Source organism: Antechinus flavipes, chromosome 4, assembly GCF_016432865.1.
Source record: "Antechinus flavipes isolate AdamAnt ecotype Samford, QLD, Australia chromosome 4, AdamAnt_v2, whole genome shotgun sequence".
Lineage (NCBI taxonomy): Eukaryota > Metazoa > Chordata > Mammalia > Dasyuromorphia > Dasyuridae > Antechinus > Antechinus flavipes.
Window position 1 is genome coordinate 162815294 of NC_067401.1, and position 20818 is coordinate 162836111.

General features: G+C 35.2%; 1 protein-coding gene across 5 annotated transcripts in view; it reads left to right on the top strand.

Moving 5' to 3' along the window:
- Nucleotides 1-20818, top strand: part of CCDC57 (coiled-coil domain containing 57) — a 294880-nt gene that overhangs the window by 89004 nt on the left and 185058 nt on the right. For all 5 annotated transcript variants that reach the window (XM_051995295.1, XM_051995297.1, XM_051995298.1 and 2 more), the window contains 3 exons: nt 4876-4977; nt 5985-6142; nt 6602-6676. In XM_051995295.1, coding sequence (XP_051851255.1) covers nt 4876-4977; nt 5985-6142; nt 6602-6676 — 335 coding nt within the window. The remainder of the gene's footprint in view (nt 1-4875; nt 4978-5984; nt 6143-6601; nt 6677-20818) is intronic.

Below are 20818 nucleotides of genomic sequence, written 5' to 3' on the forward strand. Positions count from 1 at the left end.
TAGGAGTGAAACAAGATTGCCCACTGTCACCATTACTATTCAATATTTTATTAGAAATGCTAGCTTTGGCAATAAGAGAAAACTAAGAGATTAAAATTAGAATAGGTAATGAGGAAACCAAATTATCACTCTTTGCAGATGATATAATGGTATATTTAGAGAACCCTAGAGAATCAACTAAAAAACTATTGGAAGTAATTCAGAACTTTAACAAAGTTGCAGGACACAAAACAAATCCACATAAATCATAAGTATTTTTATACATCTCCAACAAAATCCAAAATCAGAGATACAAAGAGAAATTCCATTTAAAATAACTATCAATAGTATAAAATATTTGGGAATCTGTCAAGGGAAAGTCAGGAATTATATGAGCAAAACTACAAAACACTTTCCACATAAATAAAGTCAGATCTAAGCAACTGGAAAAATATCAAGTGTTTTACCAAAAGTCGAGCGAATGTAATAAAGATGACAATACTATCTAAACTAATCTATTTATTTAGTGCTATGCCAAACTCCCAAGAAACTATTTTATTGACCTAGAAAAAATAACAACAAAATTCATCTGGAAAAACAAAAGGTCAAGAATTTCAAGAGAATTAATGAAAAGAAAATCAAATGAAGGTATCCTAGCTGTAAAACTATATTATAAAGCAGTGGTCATCAAAACCATTTGGTACTGATTAAGAAACAGAGTAGTTGATCAGTAGAATAGGTTAGATTCACAGAACAAAATAGTCAATGACTATAGCAGTTTAGTATTTGACAAATCCAAAGACCCCAGCTTTTGAGATAAGAATTCACTATTTGTCAAAAACTGCTGGGAAAATTGGAAGCTAATATGGAAGAAACTAGCTAGTGACCCACACAACACCATGTACCCAAAATAAGGTCGAAATAGGTTCATGATCTAGATATAAAGAATGATATTATAAACAAATTAGAAGAACATAAGATAGTTTACTTCTCAGATTTGTGGAGGAGGAAGGAATTTGTGACCAACGAAGAACTAGAGATCATTATTGATCACAAAGTAGATAATTTTGATTATATTAAGTTAAAAACTTTTTGTACAATTAAAACTAATGCAGACAAGATTAGAAGGGAAACAATAAAATGAGAAAACATTGTTATATTCAAAGGTTCTAATAAAAGCCTCATTTCTAAAATATGTAGAGAATTAATTCAAATTTATGATAATTCAAGCCATTCTCCAATTGATAAATGGTCAAAGGAAATGAACAGACAATTTTCAGATAAAGAAATTGAAACTATTTGTAGTCATATGAAAATGCTCCAAATCACTGTTGATCAGAGAAATGGAAATTAAGACAACTCTGAGATACCACTACACACCTGTCAGATTGGCTAAGATGACAGGAAACGATAATGACCAATGTTGGAGGGGATGTGGGAAAATAATTGGGAGCCTATTAACAATTCTAAAGAAACAGCCAATCAAATAATAAAGTAAAAGAGCAACAGAATAATTACTAACACAATATTAAGTCTATATACCAAAAGCTATCAGAAGTTCTACCTTGACTGACTGAAACCTCATACCATAATCTTCCATCAAGAGATTGGGTTTACATAAAGACTGTCCATAGAAAAATTACTTTTTATCTGTACTGGAAGATACTATTTTAGATTCTGTTGACCATCAATATAGTCAGAATCACCAAATGTGGACCCACACAACACATTGTAAAAGAGCTCATATAGCTGAGGAACTATCTTTGCTTCTTTGTTTGTGTCTTAGAGTTCCCTTGAGACCAAGAAAAAGAGCCTTAGAACAAATATCCCTATCTGCCTCTTTACTTTCAACTCTTTATAGGCATTTCAGACTATAATACAACACTTATTTGTTTTCTGTCAATAACCAATTCTTCAAGATCTTTATCTTGATTCCAAGGATAGAGTCTGTAATCTAGTTAACATCTGCTGCCCTCATGTAGACTAGTCCAGAATTTTAACTATTTGAGCTTTTTAGTAATTTTCCTTGTCCTGCAGATTTCTAAGTCTCTAACTAGGTTGCTCTGCTATTCCTGGGCTGGCAGCACTATTCAACTGTTTCCTGTAACTCCTTTCTGCTCCCATCACTTCTGGTACTGATTCTACATTTATGGAGCTATTGAAAATTAATATTATATTGATTTATTTTTTAATTTTTATTTTTATAGCTTTTTATTTACAAGTTATATGCATGGGTAATTTTACAGCATTGACAATTGCCAAACCTTTTGTTCTAATTTTTCCCCTTCTTCCCTCCCACCCTCTCCCCCAGATGGCAGGTTGACCAATACATGTTAAATATGTTAAAGTATAAATTAAATACAATATATGTATACATGTCCAAACAATTATTTTGCTGTACAAAAAGAATTGGACTTTGAAATAGTGTACTATTAACCTGTGAAGGAAGTCAAAAATTCAGGCGGACAAAAATAGAGGGATTGGGAATTCTATGTAATGGTTCAATAGTCATCCCCCAGAATTCTTTTGCTGGGTATAACTGGTTCAATTCATTACTGATCTATTGGAACTGATTTGGTTCATCTCATTGCTGGAGATGGCCATGTCCATCAGAATTGATCATCATATAGTATTGTTGTTGAAGTATATAATGATCTCCTGGTCCTGCTCATTTCAGCATCAGTTCATGTAAGTCTCTCCAGGCCTTTGTGAAATCATCCTGTTGGTCATTTCTTACCGAACAATAATATTCCATAATATTTATATACCACAATTTATGAATATTATTTTTTAAAATTAATAATATTTTATTTTTCTAATTATATGCAAAGATAATTTTCAACATTCACCTTTACAAAATCTTGTGTTCCAAATTTTATTCCCTCTCCCCCACTTTCTTCTTCCTCAAGACATCAAGCAATCCAATAAGGGTTAACGTAGGCAATTCTTCTAAACAAAGGAAATGAATATTTGTAATGCCTCAGTTCCCCTGAATTGTTGTGCCTTGGTTTCCCTGAATTATTATGCTATGCACTGAATAAAATTATTATGGCCACCCCATCCCCTTCCTTACCCCATTAAGCTCTGGCCACTCTCACATTCTGGTGAGTCATAAAACTCCAGGGGGCTTATCTCAAATGCCTGGGTATTACTCATTATCTCCTGCCCTAGACTCTCTGTTTCTTGCTCTCAAACTTCTTGACCTCCAACCTGGCAGAACTAAATTATGATCCTTTTCCTGGAATTATGGCTTGTCCACTCACCCCGTGCTCTGCTCCCCCTTGCCTTGGTTTTCCTGATAGCTGGAATCTCTGGAATTAATCACTTGGTGCTGGATGCTTTGAGACAAGAGTCCCATTCAGCCAGCTGGCTGTGGCTAGTCCAAATTTTCTACTATTAAAATATTAAAAATTAATCTCTGTCTTGCCGCAGTTTCTCCAGCATTACATATCATTGAGTGAAATTATTAAAGCATCAGATGGGGAATGTGAAAGCATAGAAAAAAGGTCTTTCTTAACATGAGTATAACTTTATCTTAGCCTCTAGGTTTATGCCTGTTCATTTATAGGCTTCTTTTGTGTGTGGGGGGGGGGAGGGGGGGCAAATTGGGGTTAAGTGACTTGACCAGGGTCACACAGCTAGGAAGTGTTAAGTGTCAGTCCAGATTTGAACTCAGGTCCTCCTGATGTCAGGTCAGTGCTGTATCATCATTTAGCTGTCCCATCCCATCCTATCTGTGGTGTGTGTGTGTGTGTGTGTGTGTGTGTGTGTGTGTGTGTATTTTTAAATAGATTTCTTTATTGTTTGTTTTTAAATACACACACATACATTTGCACACACACTCCCACCTCCTCCCAGCCCCCATGGCCAACCACAAAAGGAAAAGACTTTTGTCTTTTATTTTGATTCTGTCATTTTTATTCTTGTCTGCCTCATAAGGCTAACTAAAGACAAAGAAAGGTATTGAAAAAACTGCTGTAATTTACTTGTGGAAAATTCTTCCTTCTGAATTCCTCCATCGCTATGTATAACTTTTGACATGTACCCTAAATCATGATATGTAGGTTTTTCCTTCCATGACTTAAAACATCTAGTTTGGCCAGCTTATTTTATAGATGAAGAAACAAGTCAGAGACTAACTTGAACAAGATCATATCAATAATAAGTGTTAAAAATAAGATTTAACAGTGAAATCTTTGATCTCAAATCCAAGGCTTTTTCTACTATATGACACTACTTCCTACAAATTCAAAAGTTTCTTTGAATACTGTATATTTTTAAAACTATGGTCCCTATGTAAGACCCTCACTTCAGTATTAGAATAGTCTATATTAAGTGTCCTTGAGGTGAAAGGAAGTTCATTTTACTTGTTTGAATTTTTTTCTACTTATAAAATATGAGATTGTAATCTTGGATCTTTGAATGGTAAGTCTGGTTAGAATGGTAAATGTTTCTATTTTGTTAATGCCAAAATAATCAATTTTTACTTCTTTCTCCTAAAAATACTGTTGATGAAGAGTTCTGGGCTTGGAGGCAGAAAGACCTAAGTTCAAACCTGGCTTCAGACATTTAAGTAGCTGTGTGATGGCAAGTTACTTAATCTCTGCTTGCCTGCCTTTCCTCAATTATAAAGTGGGAGATAATAAACCTTCCTTACAAGGTTGTTATGAGAATCAAATGAAATAATATTTGTAAAATATGCATAGCATGGTGCCTATTTCTCTTCTCTTCCCAAAATACTTTTAGTAATACTCATACTGGCTTCATGGAAAAAAATTATTTTCTCCTTTCAGATCTTCTCATGCTGATGAAACCTCAATTTTTGTATTTTTTTTTTTACTATTTTTTCCTCTGTAGTAGAATGTTAATGCATATAACTCTTTTTCTTTGCTGCAGGAGCTTCTAGTAGAGTTTGAATCTGAGTTGAAAAAGAGAGAACATGAATTTAGACTTCAGGCTGATGATATGAGTAACGTAGTCTTGACTCACGAGCTCAAGGTAATGCTAATATAATATCATTATAACATAAACGAGTTTTACTTTCTTTGTGATGAAAATCATACCTTCTCAGGTTTGAATTATCCATCCTGACAATCCTGCTCTCCTTGTCCCATTACCCTATTAAATTTATAGAAGTAAGTGATGACGTTTGGATCTTTTTCTAAGACTTTTTCACTACTTTCTCTATTCATAAAGCACTGCTCTTGCCTGCCATCTTATGATTTTTCCCCCCCCAGGGAAAGGTAAGTTTGAAAAGATAATCAATAGGCATATGTGAGGGAAAATGCTTGGGGAATAAATTATATCATTCTTGTCCTTTTGAATGCAATAGTAGTCTATAAGAGGTCTTGAAAAGTCTCTTTTCCCCAACCCAAAAGTGATTTCTCTGAAGATTTAGTTGAGAATGGCTTTACTTTTCTTGTCTGAACTACAAGACAATGTCAAGTTTTGTTTGTGGGACAATATATATCGTTTTGTCCTACAGAAGGGTACAATGATAATTAAAGGCCCTGGCGTGAAAATTATGATTAATATTAGGGCATTCTTAGAATTCCCAGCTACTAATCTTTCCAAGCTAGATATGCTCTGCCCAAACTAAGTTAATTGGATAGAATTAGTTGGATAGAATTGGATAGAAAGACACAAGGCAGATAGAAAAAAGAAAGACTGAGATTTCTGAGATTCAATATTAAAATGATTAGCATTAAAATTACATAAGTAAGACATAATTTTAGAAGTTAGTATACTATACTTAGGCACTTTAATGAGACTACAAAATCAATTTCAGAAGAATTAATATTATGTCTTATTTAAGGTTTAGTAATAAGAATTTTCAAATGTATTGGTTGTGTAATAATAATTATCATTATTTAGCTTGTGCTTAAGAGACTAGACATTTTTTTCCTTTTATTTTTACCCACTCCTGATAGAGCCTTTTTTCCTTTTCCACACCTTCATTTTGTCATCCTCACTTTCTCGTTCTGAAATTTTTTCTTCTCTAAAAGGTAAAGCTATTGGCCAAAGAACTTGAGGCTCTTAAAGTGGCTGGTATTAAAGCAGCAGAATCCCTACTGGTAGCAGAAACAACTAATTTGGAGCTGGAAAAAGAAGTAAAGCGCAAAGACTTGGAAATTAAGGATCTGACAGCTGTGAAAAATGCCCGGTATTGTAAATTGGTCCTTGCTATTTGAAAATTTTTTTATGTGTTTTTATCATCTTTATTTTTTATTCTTTATTTTTAGTTGGATAGTTTATTTTTTCTACCAACCCTCAGTAGTCATCCATGACTTTCCTACTCCAGTAGGAGTGGTTACCCACAGTCATCGTTGGTCTTTACAGACTGCCAACTGAGCTTAATTATATGTAGTTCTAGTAGGAATTAATTGAACATTGAACACTTTCTCAGTCTCCACCATTATTTTCCTCATCCTTTACTTTTCACAACATCCTTTAATTTCAGCATTGACCTTACACAGTTCTAGCTCGCCTAATTCATTTACAGAGTAATACAGTGATAGAGACCATGGACTTGAAAGTATATACTGTGTTCTTTGATTTCATTTCAGCAGTTTTTATCTTAGTTCTTTCATATATGTTTTCTTCTCCAATATTGATTTTTTAGAATAAAAGACTTAGAGGATAAACTCCAGTCTATACAACTAATTAGAAAAAAAGAAGAAGAAATATTTAAACGGAAGTAAGTATTTTTAGTTCCTTGGAAATATTGTAGTGGCAAGAAGAAAATTGGCAAATAAGATACTGGGAGGAAGAGAAAGTAGAAAGGACTAACTTTATAAATGAATGGAACAAGAAAAAGATTATTTGGTGTGATTTTAATTCCTTTTCCCCATGTCCCTGAAAAATGTTCCCTTATTTTGGTTAATGCTTAAAATGACAACTTCTTTGCTAGAATTCAACATATTAAATATTATCAGTCTAAATTAAATATTACCTTAATGTAAAGGTCAAGGTTTGAAAAGAGGAGGAAGATGAGAGCCTGGAATGGGAAGGAAATGAGTATTACTGAAGAGGGAAGGTTTTATAGAATAAGACTGTGGAGAAAATAATAGAGTAAGGAAATCAAGGAATAAAGAAGACTTACTATTTTCAGATATTTTAAGAACAGTTATATGGAAAAGAAATTAAACTTCTTTGTGGTTCTAGAGAATTAATGAGTAAAAGTTATAGGGAAATTGATTTTTGTCCTAACATAATAAAGACTTTTAAACAATTAAATCTGTCTCACAAAGGAGTAGGCTATGTTGAGAAATATTGAATTCTTTGTCACTGGAGGTATTTAAACCAAAACTAGATGACTTTTTATCAGGTATGTTGTGGAAAGGATTCATACACTTAAGTAGAGTCTAGATTACATTAACTCTAAGATCTCTTATCCCTTATTTTTTCTCTCCTTGCTATGAGATCCAACTCTAAGATTCTATGATTTTAGTTTCTATTTTTCTGTTTATCATGTATCCACAAGGGGGTATATCTAGTTGTATTTAATGTAGAGTGAAATTTTTCATCAAGATTTCAGAAAAGAAATCTGGAGAGATTTGCATGAACTGATGCTAAGTGAAGTAAGTAGAACCAAGAAAACATTGTACATACATGGCAACAACATTTCATGATGATCAACTGTGATGGGCATGACTCTTTTTAACATTATGAGGTGATTCAGGCCAGTATCAATGGTTTTGTGATGTAGAGAGCCATCTGCATCCAGAAAGAAGACCGTGGGGCCTGAATGTTAATCAAATCATAGTATTTTCACCTTTTTATTGTTTGCTTGCTTTTTGTTTTCTTTCTGATTTTTTTCCTTTTCTGATTTTTCTTGTGTGACATGATAATTGTGGAAATATGTATAGAAGAATTATACATGTTTAACATATATTGGATTACTTGCTGTTTAGGGGAGGGAATGTGGGGGAAGAAAGGGAGAAAAAAATTGGAACAAAAGGTTTTACAAAGGTGAATGTTGAAAACTATGTATATATTTAGAAAATAAAAAAACTTTAAAAAAGAAATTTTTCATCAAAAAGCATTTTCTTAAATGGCTAATTGTCTCAAGCACTATGAGGATAAAAGACAAAAAGAAGAGTGGGGTGTCTAGTTGCTGGGGAAGGTGGGTATAGTAGCTAAGGAATGAGGAAAACTTTATGTAGGAATTGGCATACTTTCATAGAATAATAAAATTTAAAGCTAGAAGAGACCTTAAAAATCATCTAGTCAAACTTGAGGACAGCAGGGAAGCACTTTCTAAGAAGATTAAAGTGTAATTGGGAAATAGTAAACAAAGAATTTAAAATACAAGACAACATTTGTTTACTCATTTTCAACTGAGTCTAACTGTGTGATGCCTTTTTGGGGTTTTCTTAGCAAAGATACAGAAGTGGTTTACTATTTCCTTCTCCAGTTCATTTTATACATGAGAAAACTGAAGTAAATAGAGTTAAGTGACTTGCCCAAAATCACACAATTAATGAGTGTCTGAAGCCAGATTTGAACTCAGGTCTTCCTGAGGGTCATCATTCTATCCACTTCATCTAACTCTCATTATAATACAATACAGATAATGTTAATTTGTGGTTTTCTAAATCAATATCTGGTCAAAGGGATATGATCTATTTTCATTTGATATCAGAATTCTCATTTTACAGACAGGGAAAGTGAAGATCAGAAAAGTACAGTGCTTTTATCAAGTCCATTAATTTCAAATTTAGTATTCTTTTCACTATACCACAGACTGTGGTAGAGCAGAAAGCTATAGGACATACCTTTCAACCAGTCAGTTATTTAAGTACCTACTGTGGGTTCAACTCTGTGGTAGTTGCTGAGAAGGTTGCAGAAGACATACAGAATATGGTATTTGCTCTTGAGGAATTTATATTTTAGCTTGGGAGACAGAATTAATAGATTTGAAGCAGAAAATGAACAAATAAAAATCTGTGGTGCTGCTCAGCTTTCCTTCTCTCCTTTCCAACTCTCACAGCTGTCCATTATAACTGGACAAACCATAGCTTTGATAATATGAACTTTTGTTGACAAGATGAGGTGATCTACTTTTTATTATACTGTGCAGATGTTGTAGTTTTCCTTTTAAGGGATAAGCATCTTTTAATTTCATAGCTATAGTCACCATCTACAGTGGTCTTTGAGCCCAAAAATATAAAATCTGATACTGCTTCCTTTTCTCCCTCTGCCAAAAAGTGATGGAACTGGTTGTCAAGATACTAATTTTTTTGCTATTATGCTTGAAACCAGCTTTTGCACTCTTCTCTTTCACCCTTATCAAGAGGCTTCTTAATTTTTCTTTACTTTCTGCCATCATTTATCTGCATTTCTGAGATTGTTGATATTTCTCCCAGCTATCTTAAGTCCAGGTTTTGATTCATCCAGCCTTTCATTTTATATGAAGTATTCTGCATATAAGTTTAATAAATAAAGTAACAATATACAACCTTGTCATACTTCTTTCCAATCTTAAACTAACCAGTTGTTCCGTGTTTGGTTCTAACTATTGCTTCTTGACTCTTATACAGGTCCTTAAGAAACAATTAAGATAATACTTCCATCCCTTGTTTTCTCCATAATCAGCAAATGTTGGCAACTTGGTCTCTAGTTCCTCTACTTCTTTGAAAACCAGCTTACTCTTTTGGAAATTCTTGGTTGACATATTGATGAAATTCTAGCTTGTGGAATCTTTAAGCATAGCCCTATTGGCATATGAGATGAGTACAATTGTTCAGTTATTTGAACTTTTCTTAACATTGCCTTTTTTTAGGATTGAGACATAAATTGGTCTTTTCCAAACCAGTAACCATAGTTGAGTTTTCCATATTTGCTGGAATGTTGAGTGCATTACTTGAATGGTACCTTCTAGGAGGGTCTTAAACAGCCCAGATGGAATTCTGTTACCTCCACTAACTTTACTATTAGCAGTAATTTCTAAAATCCACTTGACTTCATTCTCTAAGATGTCTTGGCTCTAGATCAGTAACCACATTATTGTCATTATCAGTGATATTAAAATCTTTCTTATATAGTTCTTTAAATACCTTTTTCCTACCTCTTCTTTATTTCTTCTACTTCTCATAAATCCCTATCATTTTTGTCTTCTATTATACCAATTTTTCCATGAAGTTTCCTTGATATCCCCAATCTCCTTGAAGAGATATCTTGTCTTTTCCATAATGTTATTTTCTTTTATTTCTTTGCATTGCTCATTTGAGAAAATCTTTCTCTCTCTCCTTACTGTTTTCTGGAATTCTGCATTCAGTTAGGTACATATCTTTCTCTTATTTCCCTTTTGCTCTTCTTCTTTCTTTGGCTTGTGTAAAGCTTCATCAGAAACCCATTTTGCTTTCTTGCCCTTTTTTTGAAATGTATTTTGTTGCTGTCTTCTGTACAATAGTTTTCACTCTGTCCATAGTTCTTCAGGAATTCTCTCAGATCTAATCCCTTAAATCTATTTATCACATCTACTTCATATTTATAAGGGATTTTATGTGGGTCTTAAAAATATGATTTGAGGGTTTTCCTTACTTTCTTCCATTTAATTCTGAATTAGGATTTAGAAGCTTATGATCTGAGCCTAAGTCAATTCCAGTTCTTGTTTTAATTGATTCTAGAGTTTTTTTTAACCTTGGCTGCAAAGTATACAATAAAACTCATTTTGAGATTGCCCTCTGGTGATATCAATGTTTAGAGTTATTTTTTGGGTTATTGAAAAAGAATGTTATAACCAGCAAGTTATCTTGACAAGCCTCTCTCAGTCTCTTCCTTGCTTCATTTTCTATTCCAAGAACAAAGTTTCTGGTCTTCTAGTTATCTTTGGATTTCCTACTTTAATATTTTAATCCCTTGGGATTAATGTTTAATGTGCTACTTTTTGGGGGTATTATTTTTAGATGTTGCAGGTCTTTGTAGAACTAAGCAACTTTGGTCTCTTTGGTATCAGTAGTTATATCAGTAGAGTATAGCCTTGTATTACTGTGATGTTGACAGGCTTGCCTTGGATTCAAACAGCTATCATTTTGTTATTTTTGAAATTATACTCTAGTACTGGTCTTCGTACTCTTTTGTTGATTATGAAGGCTACTCCATTTCTTCTAAGGGAGTCTTTCCCACTGTAGTATATACAATGGTCACTTGATTTAAATTTACCTATTCCCATATATTTGATTTCACTAATACTCAAGATATTTGATGTTTAATTTTTCTATCTTCTGTTTGACTATATCCAGTTTATCTTGGTTTATATATCTTACATGCTGGGTAATATTCTGTAGAGAGCTGAAACTCTGAAAAGGTATACTTGAATCAAGGACAGCAGGGTGTTTATAGTTAAGCACCTACTCAGTGTGAGATAATAGTTCTCTAAAAATATACTTAATGTGATGGTGATGTAATGGTTCTATGGCACATGCTCAGTTGCTGTGGTAATGTAATGATATTGAAGTATTTAAGGGCTGGGAGAATTGGGAATGGGTCTCTCAGCCACAGACACAGAGAAGACTCTCAAGACTCCAGATTCCAGACTCTGGAGTCCATCTTTGACCAGCCTTGTGGTGGCTATGCTGCCTTCATCATTTCTCCACTAAGACCAAGGACTTGGGCTGATCCTGAGACTGGGTCCTCCAGAGAGCTAGCCTGGACATTACATTTTGATGCTTAAACATGGGGCCCAGAAATGCAGGGCCTTACAAAACAGGCACAAATCAGTTCGACTAACGCAATCGTAAGCTCAGTGGAGAAGTTCCTGTGACCCAGAAATAGAGTGAGTATAAAAATAGACAAGTGGGAAACTTTGCTAAGGGCTAAACTAGTCACTTGTGTTTTTCAGCTGAAATGGGAAATACTAAGAAAAAAACCTTCCCCACCTGAAGGGAAGTGTGTAGAATGCATAGTTATGTTAATAGAGAAGCAAGATTTGTTGGTAACTTAGTAGCAGATCATTGCACTCTTAAATATATTAGAGTGCACATTTTCTTGTTTCTCTTAAGGAAGAAAAATTAGAGCCAAATATGTGAGAACTAATGAGAGAGCAACTAATTGAATATTACGAAGCAATGGGTCTTGGTTCAATTCCTGAGGCAACATTCCTTATATACAACATAATACAATCGGCTTTAAAGAATCCCACAAGTTCTAAAAAAAGGAAAAGTTTTAAGGTGGAGAACCAGACAAAGAAGTGTGAGAAGAAAGAGCAGGAGGGGGATGATACTGACAAAACAGCTGAAAAGCATGGAGAATTGGACAAGAAAGAAGTTAAGTACAGAGCTGATGAATTTAAGGAAGGAGTGTAGTGCTTCTCACTTTCACAGCTTAATTATACCCTAGTAGGTGCCATTAGGTCATTCCCCATCTCCTGGGGACCCTCCCCGCTCAATTTCATCTTCTTGGGTAGAGGAAGGAGGAGGAGGACTGGGAAGGGCAGTGACACAAACAGCACAGCCCACAAAGCAGTTTTGTCCACCCCCATGACACTTATTATAAAAGGCACTAGTTAAAGCTAAAGAGGAAGGACAGGATACCTGGTTTAAGAATAGAAGCAGATCCTGTGATTGAAGATTCTTCAGGTCAAGAAAAGAAGAAGATAACACTCCTTTTAATCTGGAAATTATCCAGATCTGAAAAGGCTTGTACTCTTTATGGGTCTACATCGTCTTATGTTAGGATGCTATTAGAGAATTTGGCTTTTGAAGTTTTAACCCCTAATGATTGGAAATCTATAGCAAGAACATGTTTAGAACCTGGACAAAATATGTGGCTTTCTGAATATAGTGAACTCTGTAGAATACAAGCCCAATGAAATAGATAATCTGAAGTTAATATACCAGTTACCTTTGACCATCTAACAGGTGTAGGTCCTTATGCAGACACTTTAGCTCAGATTAATTACCCTGTATTAGCATATGAGAAAATTGCTTCTGCTGCTCTCAAAGCATGGGGCACACTCCCAGGAAGACAAAATAGAGGGGAAGCCTTCATGAAAATAGCGCAAGGCCAAATGAACCCTTTGCTGATTTTGTGGGACATCTGCAGACAACTGTCATATGAATTATTGGTGAAAATGCAGCAACAGAAATTATGATAAGACAACTTACTAGAGAAAATGCTAATGAGGTTTGTAGAAGAATTATACTAGGACTACACAAGGATGATCCTTTAGAGGAGATCAGAAGATGCTGTGCCACAGTGGGCACAAATACCTTTTATACCTAGGCTATAATACAGACTTCCCAAAATCTGAACATGGGAAGACAGGATCCCTTTTGGCAAGGGACTTCCAGAGAGACTAGTCAGACTAGGACATCTGAAAGCTCAATGATGGCATAGAGATAGAGTGAAAAAATAGGGTGGGAGAACAAGACTCAAAATCCCATGTCCAAAATGCAACAAAGGCTTCCATTGGGCATCAAAATGTAAGTTGACTCAGGGAAAAAGGAAGTTCCAGAGCCCCAGGAAAAAAACACTTGGGGCAGCTGATGCTATACCCAGAGAGTCTTTAGAAGTTCAGTACTCAGACATGACCAATCAGCCAAGAAGCAACCTGATGGGAGAAAGGGATTACAATTGGGGAGAATAGAGTTTGTATGTAGCTGGGACTACTGAGATATCCCCTGGAGAGGTGAAATCTGTCCCTGTCTGGCCTATGGATCTTTTGCCTCCAAGCAAAAAGTAGGATTAACATTTCACTTCCCGAGAGCACTTAAAAACAGTAGCTATCCATACACTGGTATGGGAAACTGGGGGACGTGTAGCTAATATCCCAGTCACTAATACAGGTAGACAATGTGTGACTTATCACCCAGGAAAAGTACTAGCATCAGGTTTACTGATACAGACTCCTAATAGGCAATTTGGTGAGATTTGCCCAGATTTGACTCCCAGCAACAGAATCCAGGAATATTCTAGACTACAGCTGTTACAGCTGACTGTCCTATACTCACTATCTATTTAAATGGCATACCATTGAAAAGGTTGGTAGACACGGGTGCAGATCAGTCATTAGAGGTGACAATTGGCCCAATCATTGGACAAAGATTAAGGGAGACACCTCTATGTCTGACATAGGAGGATCAATAACAGCTAAAATTAGTGCTGCCCCTTTGAGATGGATATTTGAAGGTGAAACAGGAGTTTTTACTCTTTTTGTAGTTGAAAAAATCCCCATCAATCTATGGAGAAGAGACATTTTGTAGCAGTTAGGATTACAATTGAATATTTTGGCTTTTTAAGCAGGGCTGCTGTTGAAGGTCTGTCTGCACTCTCATCTGTTCCTATTCCCTGATACTCCAGTGTGAGTAAAACAGTGGCCCTCAGCAAGTGAAAAAATTCAGGTCTTATTAGATATAGCACAAGAGCAACTTGACCAAGGATACTTACAACCTTCTCTAAGTCCTTGGAATTCCCCTGTATTTCCTATAAAAAAGAAATATAGAAAGTGGAGAATGTTGACTGATTTAAGAAAAGTAAATGAACTGATGGAAACTATGGGAACTCTTCAGCCTGGACTTCCATCTCCACTCAGTTGCCTAGAGAATGGCCTCTTTGGGTTATAGACATTAAGGAGTGTTTCTTTTCTATCCCTGTATATATTAGAAGGATATGAAAAGATTTGCCTTTTCAATGTCCAGCATTAACTTAGCTGAGCCTTATAAAAGATATGAATGGACAATTTTGTTACAGGGAATGAAAAATAGTCCTACTATGTGTCAAATTTATTGGCTGCTGCTCTTTTAAGAAAAGCATTTCCAAAAGTTGTGTTGTTACATTACATGGATGTAATGGGATGTGCACCTGAAGAGCAAATGTTAGAAGCATGTCTACGAAAGACTGTAAAAACATTAAGGAACTACAAATTGCACATAGCTCCAGAAAAAATTCAAAGACATGTTCCTTTTCAATATTTAGGATACGAAATATAACCTAAGGTGCTTACAGTACAAAAACTTTCCTTAAGAACAAAGAAGCTAAACACCTTAAATGACTTTCAGAAATTGATAGGAGATATCTAATGGATGCATCCAGTGTTAGGCTTAACTACCTATCAATTACAACCATTATATGACATTTTAAGAGGAGACAGTGTTTTAAACTCACCATTGCCAGCTCACAAAAGAAGCTCAAGAGGCTTTGAGAGAAGTTGAACTGGCTTTATTCAATGTGGTTGAAAGAGTCACTCAAAAACCCTTGGAAATACCAGTTTTCCATCCCCAAGAGGCACCCACAGCAGTCCTTCATCAAGGACACAGAAATACCAGTTTTCCATCCCCAAGAGGCACCCACAGCAGTCCTTCATCAAGGACACAGTGTGATAGAGTGAGTGAAGCTCCCAGCACAACCAGACTGAAGACTTACTCCTTATCCAGTGCTTGTGGCTAGAATTTTATTAAAGGCCATTAACCTCAGTTAATGTACAATTATCAAGATAAGTGTGATAAGATATACACCTTTTATACCAATGCACAAATAAATATATATTGTGAAACCATCCCAGAGTGGCAAATTTCATTGCCCACAGCTCCCAATTTTACACATGGGTCTCTATTAAAGATAATGTGGCTATTACATAATTGGCAATGGATTTTTGAAGAAAAGGTTTCTAAGGTTCCTCTTGAAGGACCAATTATCTTTACAGATGCATCCAAACGTAAGATTTGTGCTGTATACTCTCATGACTTAACTATAAAGAGAGTATTCAGAACTCCTTTTCAGTCCACTCAGCACAATGAATTGTATCCAGGAGGTGTAAATATAGTATCTGATTCAGCCTATTCAGTAGGTGTGGTATAAAGAATTGTCACAGCCCAAATAAAATTTGTAGCTTCTAATATATATATCAGCTCTTTAAGGAACTTTAAGAGCAAGTGAGAAAGCATCCAGGTAAGATATCTTCCATGTCCACTCTCATAGTGGACTTCCATGTCTTATTTTTTGATGGAAATTCAAAGTTAGATAGCCTTCTAACTAAGTTAACCAATACTCCTTTATTTCAAGCAGCCCAAGAATCTCATTCTAAATATCATCAGGCTGCTTGAGCTTTACATTTGCAATTTGGGATAACAAGAGAGGAAGCTAGGAGCATAGTAAAAGCCTGTACAGCTTGCCTTCCTTTCCATGCTCCTATGCCCCCTCCAGGGAAGAACCCTCATGGTTTGAGACCCAATGAAATTTGGCAAATGGATGTGACTCATTATAAATCTTTTGGTCATCTGTCTTTTATCCATGTTGTAGTAAACATCTTCTAAGGATTTACTTTTACAATATCAGCAGCAAAAAGAGACAGCCTGAGTGGTCACGGAATTCCTTATACAAGCTTTTGCAATTATGGGTGTGCCACAAGCAATAAAAACAGATAATGAACATATATATATATATATATTCAGTAGGTGTATCACTGGCATATCATTTAATCTTCAAGGACAGGCAATAGTAGAGAGGAGAAACAGAGATATCAAGACGCTCCTTGAAAAACAAAAGAAAGGGGGAGCCACAGGTAATCCTAGAGAACTTCTAAATTTGGCTCTTTATATAATTATTGATTTTTGATAAAGATGTACTGGCTCCAGCAGGTAGGTTTTATAACTTGCCAGAAGGGCAGTGTCCAGTGTGAGCAGCATCATTATTTTAGATCGCCAGGTGATGTGGAGAGATCCAGAAAGTGGTGAATAGAAGGGACCAGATAGGTTAACTGCTTGGGGGAGAGGGTTTGCTTGTATCTCTACAGATAGAGAAGGAATTAGATGGGTGCCAATGAGCTGTATTTGCCTTGTCCATTGGAGAGAGATGGAGAAGACCTTTGAAACGAAGGAGAAGACCCAAGAAACATTTGGTAGTTCCATGTCTGACTACATGTGCCACTGAAAGAACATGGCAATTAACCCTATGTGTATGGCAATTGACTCATAAACATCAAAAATTGTTAATGAGACTGCTGGAATTTGCAGGAATCATTGGATTCCCTGACACATGAAGTGATGGACAATACCAATGTATAGTCTTGGACTATTTCTTGGCTGCTGAAGGGGGTGTATGTGTGATTGTTATTTATATACCCTCCTTCTAGGATTTATGGACATGTTTATTCATATTGTTATTTGATTCATGTTGTTTGTTACATCACTATAGCCTGTGTTATAGTACCATGTGCTTGTGTAATACCTCCCATGCTGATGAATTTATGTATACTGGTTTCAATTTCAGCCCAGAGGAAACCTGTTAACAATATATGGTTTGACTCCCCATTTCCGTTTGGTGTTTTTTACCTCCCTTCCTGAGCAGTCAGGGAGGGCGTTATCACCTATATTCAAAAATGAAAGAAAACGGGAGATGTAGAGGGCCGGAACTCTGAAAAGGTATATGTGAATCAAGGACAGCAGGGTGCTTATAGTTAAGCACCTACTCAGTGTGAGATAATGGTTCTCTAAACATATACTTAATGTGATGTCATGTAATGGTTCTATGGCACATGCTCAATTGCTGTGGTGATATAATCATACTGAAGTATTTAAGAGAATGGGCCTCTCAGCCACAGACACAGAGAAAACTCAAGACTCCAGATTCCAGACTCTGGATTCCACCTTTGACCATCCTTATGGTGGCTGTGCTGCCTTCATCACTTCTCCACTAAGACCAAGTACTTGGGCTGATCCCAAAGTCCTCCAGAGAGCTAGCACAAAAGTATGCAAATGTTTATATATATATATATATATATAGGTTCATTATCTGTTTTTATTGCTTGTGGTACACCCATAAGTTAAATATTAAATTCTGTTGCTTTTTAATTGAGTGCAATGTGCAGTAAAAAAAAAATCCTTTTTAAGAACACAAAATATAGATATAAAGTTCATTTTAAATTGTATGTTTAATCAACTTACAATGAAAATTAAACATATGCACTAACATGACATTAGTTAGAAACAACATTATATTTCTGACAATTTGGGAACAGAGATGAGGGGGATCCATTACTCATTTACTCAATTCACATAAGCTCCAACTTCTCTATTATTTTAATATCTTTTCCTTCTACAGAGAAAATAGATTTTAGATAAATTTGATAATTTCTAAGCAGTGGTATTGAGAAAATTAACTATATGATCTTTTAACATGCAAATGAAAATGATATTAGAAACTTAGAAAGTAAATACATTTGAGCAATTTGAAAGGGTTAAACAATACTCAGCTACAACACAGGAAGTTTCCTAGTAAAGATCTGTCAAGAATTGAGCTTGTCCACACACTTAAGGCAAAGTGGATGAAGAATGCCTGTTACCCAGATTATGAATTACATTTGGATGGAGTATCTATAGAGCTTGTTCAACAGTATGTATATCTGGAACAGAAAGTGTTATTAACAGGGGTTATTAAAGGCGTTCTTAGCTTTCCTAAGGCAATCTAGTCTATTCCACTCTGATTCAACTCTAGACTCAACTTTTTATCCATTTGTAACTTTTGTCAAGTGGTAATTACTTCTAGTAATCCTAAGTAGTTTTCTCTTATTATTTATTGAAGCATTATTTTTTGTAGTGGTTTTTGGGGTGCTGGTGATTCTTATATTAATTTCTCTCATCCTAACTTCTTGGTGAATTGATTTTGACTATAAATATTTCACATGTTTTTCTGATTCTTCAGTCCTTTGACTTTGTCGTAATTTTTTTTTTTTATTATTACTTCATTGAATCATTAAGTTGTTTTAGATCTATTCTCTTTCAAGGCATCTGCTAGTTTGGTCAGTTTATCCTTCTGTTCAAAGCTATTTATTTTGCTTCCAAGTTTATCCTCAACTCCTCTAATTTCATAGGATCATAGATTTAGGGCTAGAAGAGTCCTTAGAAATCATTAAGTTCAACTTCCTCATTTTGCAGATGAAGAACCTGAGGCTCAAGGAGGTGAAGTGACTTGCCCATAGTCACACAGTTCTTGGATTTGAATCCAGATTTTCCTGACTCAAAGTCCGATGCTACCATGGCTGCTAGGCCAGCTCTCATTTATTTCACTCTTTTATCTCCTGTTTTATTTTTTCCTCTGGTCCTGAAGTTTTATTAGTATCTTTTTCTGAGATGAGTAAGAAGAAAGGGAGGGAGGAGAATTCAAGTTATGATTCTTCTGGAATTATTGTCTTTTTCTGAATTTTATCTTGAGTTCTCTTTATCCATAGTATTTCTTCATTGCATCAGGAGTTGTCTGAAGTGTGTTCATGCCATTAGTCTCTGTTCCAGGGATATCTGTAAAGTCCCCTTCCTTTTTCCCTCTTTCAAGATTTTTTTGATTCTGCAATCTTGGACTTATTGTTCCTCATTACAGGATAAGGTAAGAATGGAGGAATGTAAGTGTTTTCTTTACCTTGAGTAGGACTGCAATAGGTCTGCTTGAAAAATGGCCTCTAGACCCTGAATCTTCTAAACATCATGGTCTGTGACACTGAGAGGTGTGGATAGTGGTTCTTCATAGGTTGATTCAGTGTAGGATCCCAGTTTTTATATCCTGGGTAGAATATTCAAAACTGGCTGAGGTCATAGAAATTTCTGGGTTTTTTTACTTTCTTGCCAAAATTTTGTACTAAGACTCCATGTCAGGGACAGGATCTGGTAACCTCACAATTTTATGTAGAGTAAGTGGCCAGGTTCTACTTCTCTTCTGCAATCCCAGAGTAGGCATTGTATTATATTGGATATTCCAGTGTTAGTGGAATGATTAGGATCCCTGATTAGAATCCTGCATAGCTTTAGGCCAGTATGGTCTAGAGAATCCTGGGGATCTCTGAAACCCTTTTAGAGGGTCTACAAATTCAAAAATAGTTTGTATTTCCAATATGGTAAATGTCTGTAAATATAATCCAGATAAACAAAAACGCTTTGGAAAGATCCTCAATAATTTTTAATAGGCTAAAGATACTGAAAACAAAAGTTTGAGAACCACTGCTTTAGACCCTTATTCTTTTTGTAGTCCTGGAATAGAGCCTAGGCCTTTTTGGAAACCTTCTTATATTAAAACCCAAATGAGATGATGTGCCAATTCCATTTTATATCCTTTCTTCAATCCTAAATTCATTGATAAAACTGGAGATTAAGATAATATTGATATAATACTTTGCCCCTGTGTTCTTCTGTAGTTTCAGATGGAACAAGGTACTTGTTTTTTGTTTTTTTAATTTCAATAGTATTTTATTTTTCCAATTATATGTAAAGATAGTTTCTAATATTCATTTTTGTAAGGGCTTAAGCTCCAACTTTTATTCTTCCTCCCCATCATATCTCTCCTCCTCCCCAAGACAGTAAACAATCTGATATAGGTTATACATATATGATTATTTCCATATTAGTCATGTTGTAAAAGAAAAATCAGAACAAAAGAGAAAAACCATGAGAAAAAAAAAGCAAACAACAATAAAAAAATGAAAATTGTATGCTTTAATTCTTATTCAGTTTCCATAGTTCTTTTTCTGGATGGGAATAGCATTTTCTATCCTAAATCCATTGGAATTTTTTTGGATCACTGTATTGCTGAGAAGAGCTAAATCTATCATAGTTGATCACCACACAGTGTTTCTGTTACTGTTTATAGTATTCTCCTGGTTCTGCTCACTTCACTCAGCATCATTTCATATAAGTCTTTCCAGACTTTTCTAAAATTAATCTGCTCATCATTTCTTATAGAACAATAATATTCTATTTGTGGAGATCAAAATTATCTCACCCATAATAAAAGAGACTGAGGGAGAACTTGAGCCAATGGCACTTCATTAAAGGGTCTGTGGTTCCTTCCAAAGAACTGGACCTCAGGTTTTACTCACAATTTGAGATCTCCCCTCCTACAAGGGCTCTATTTT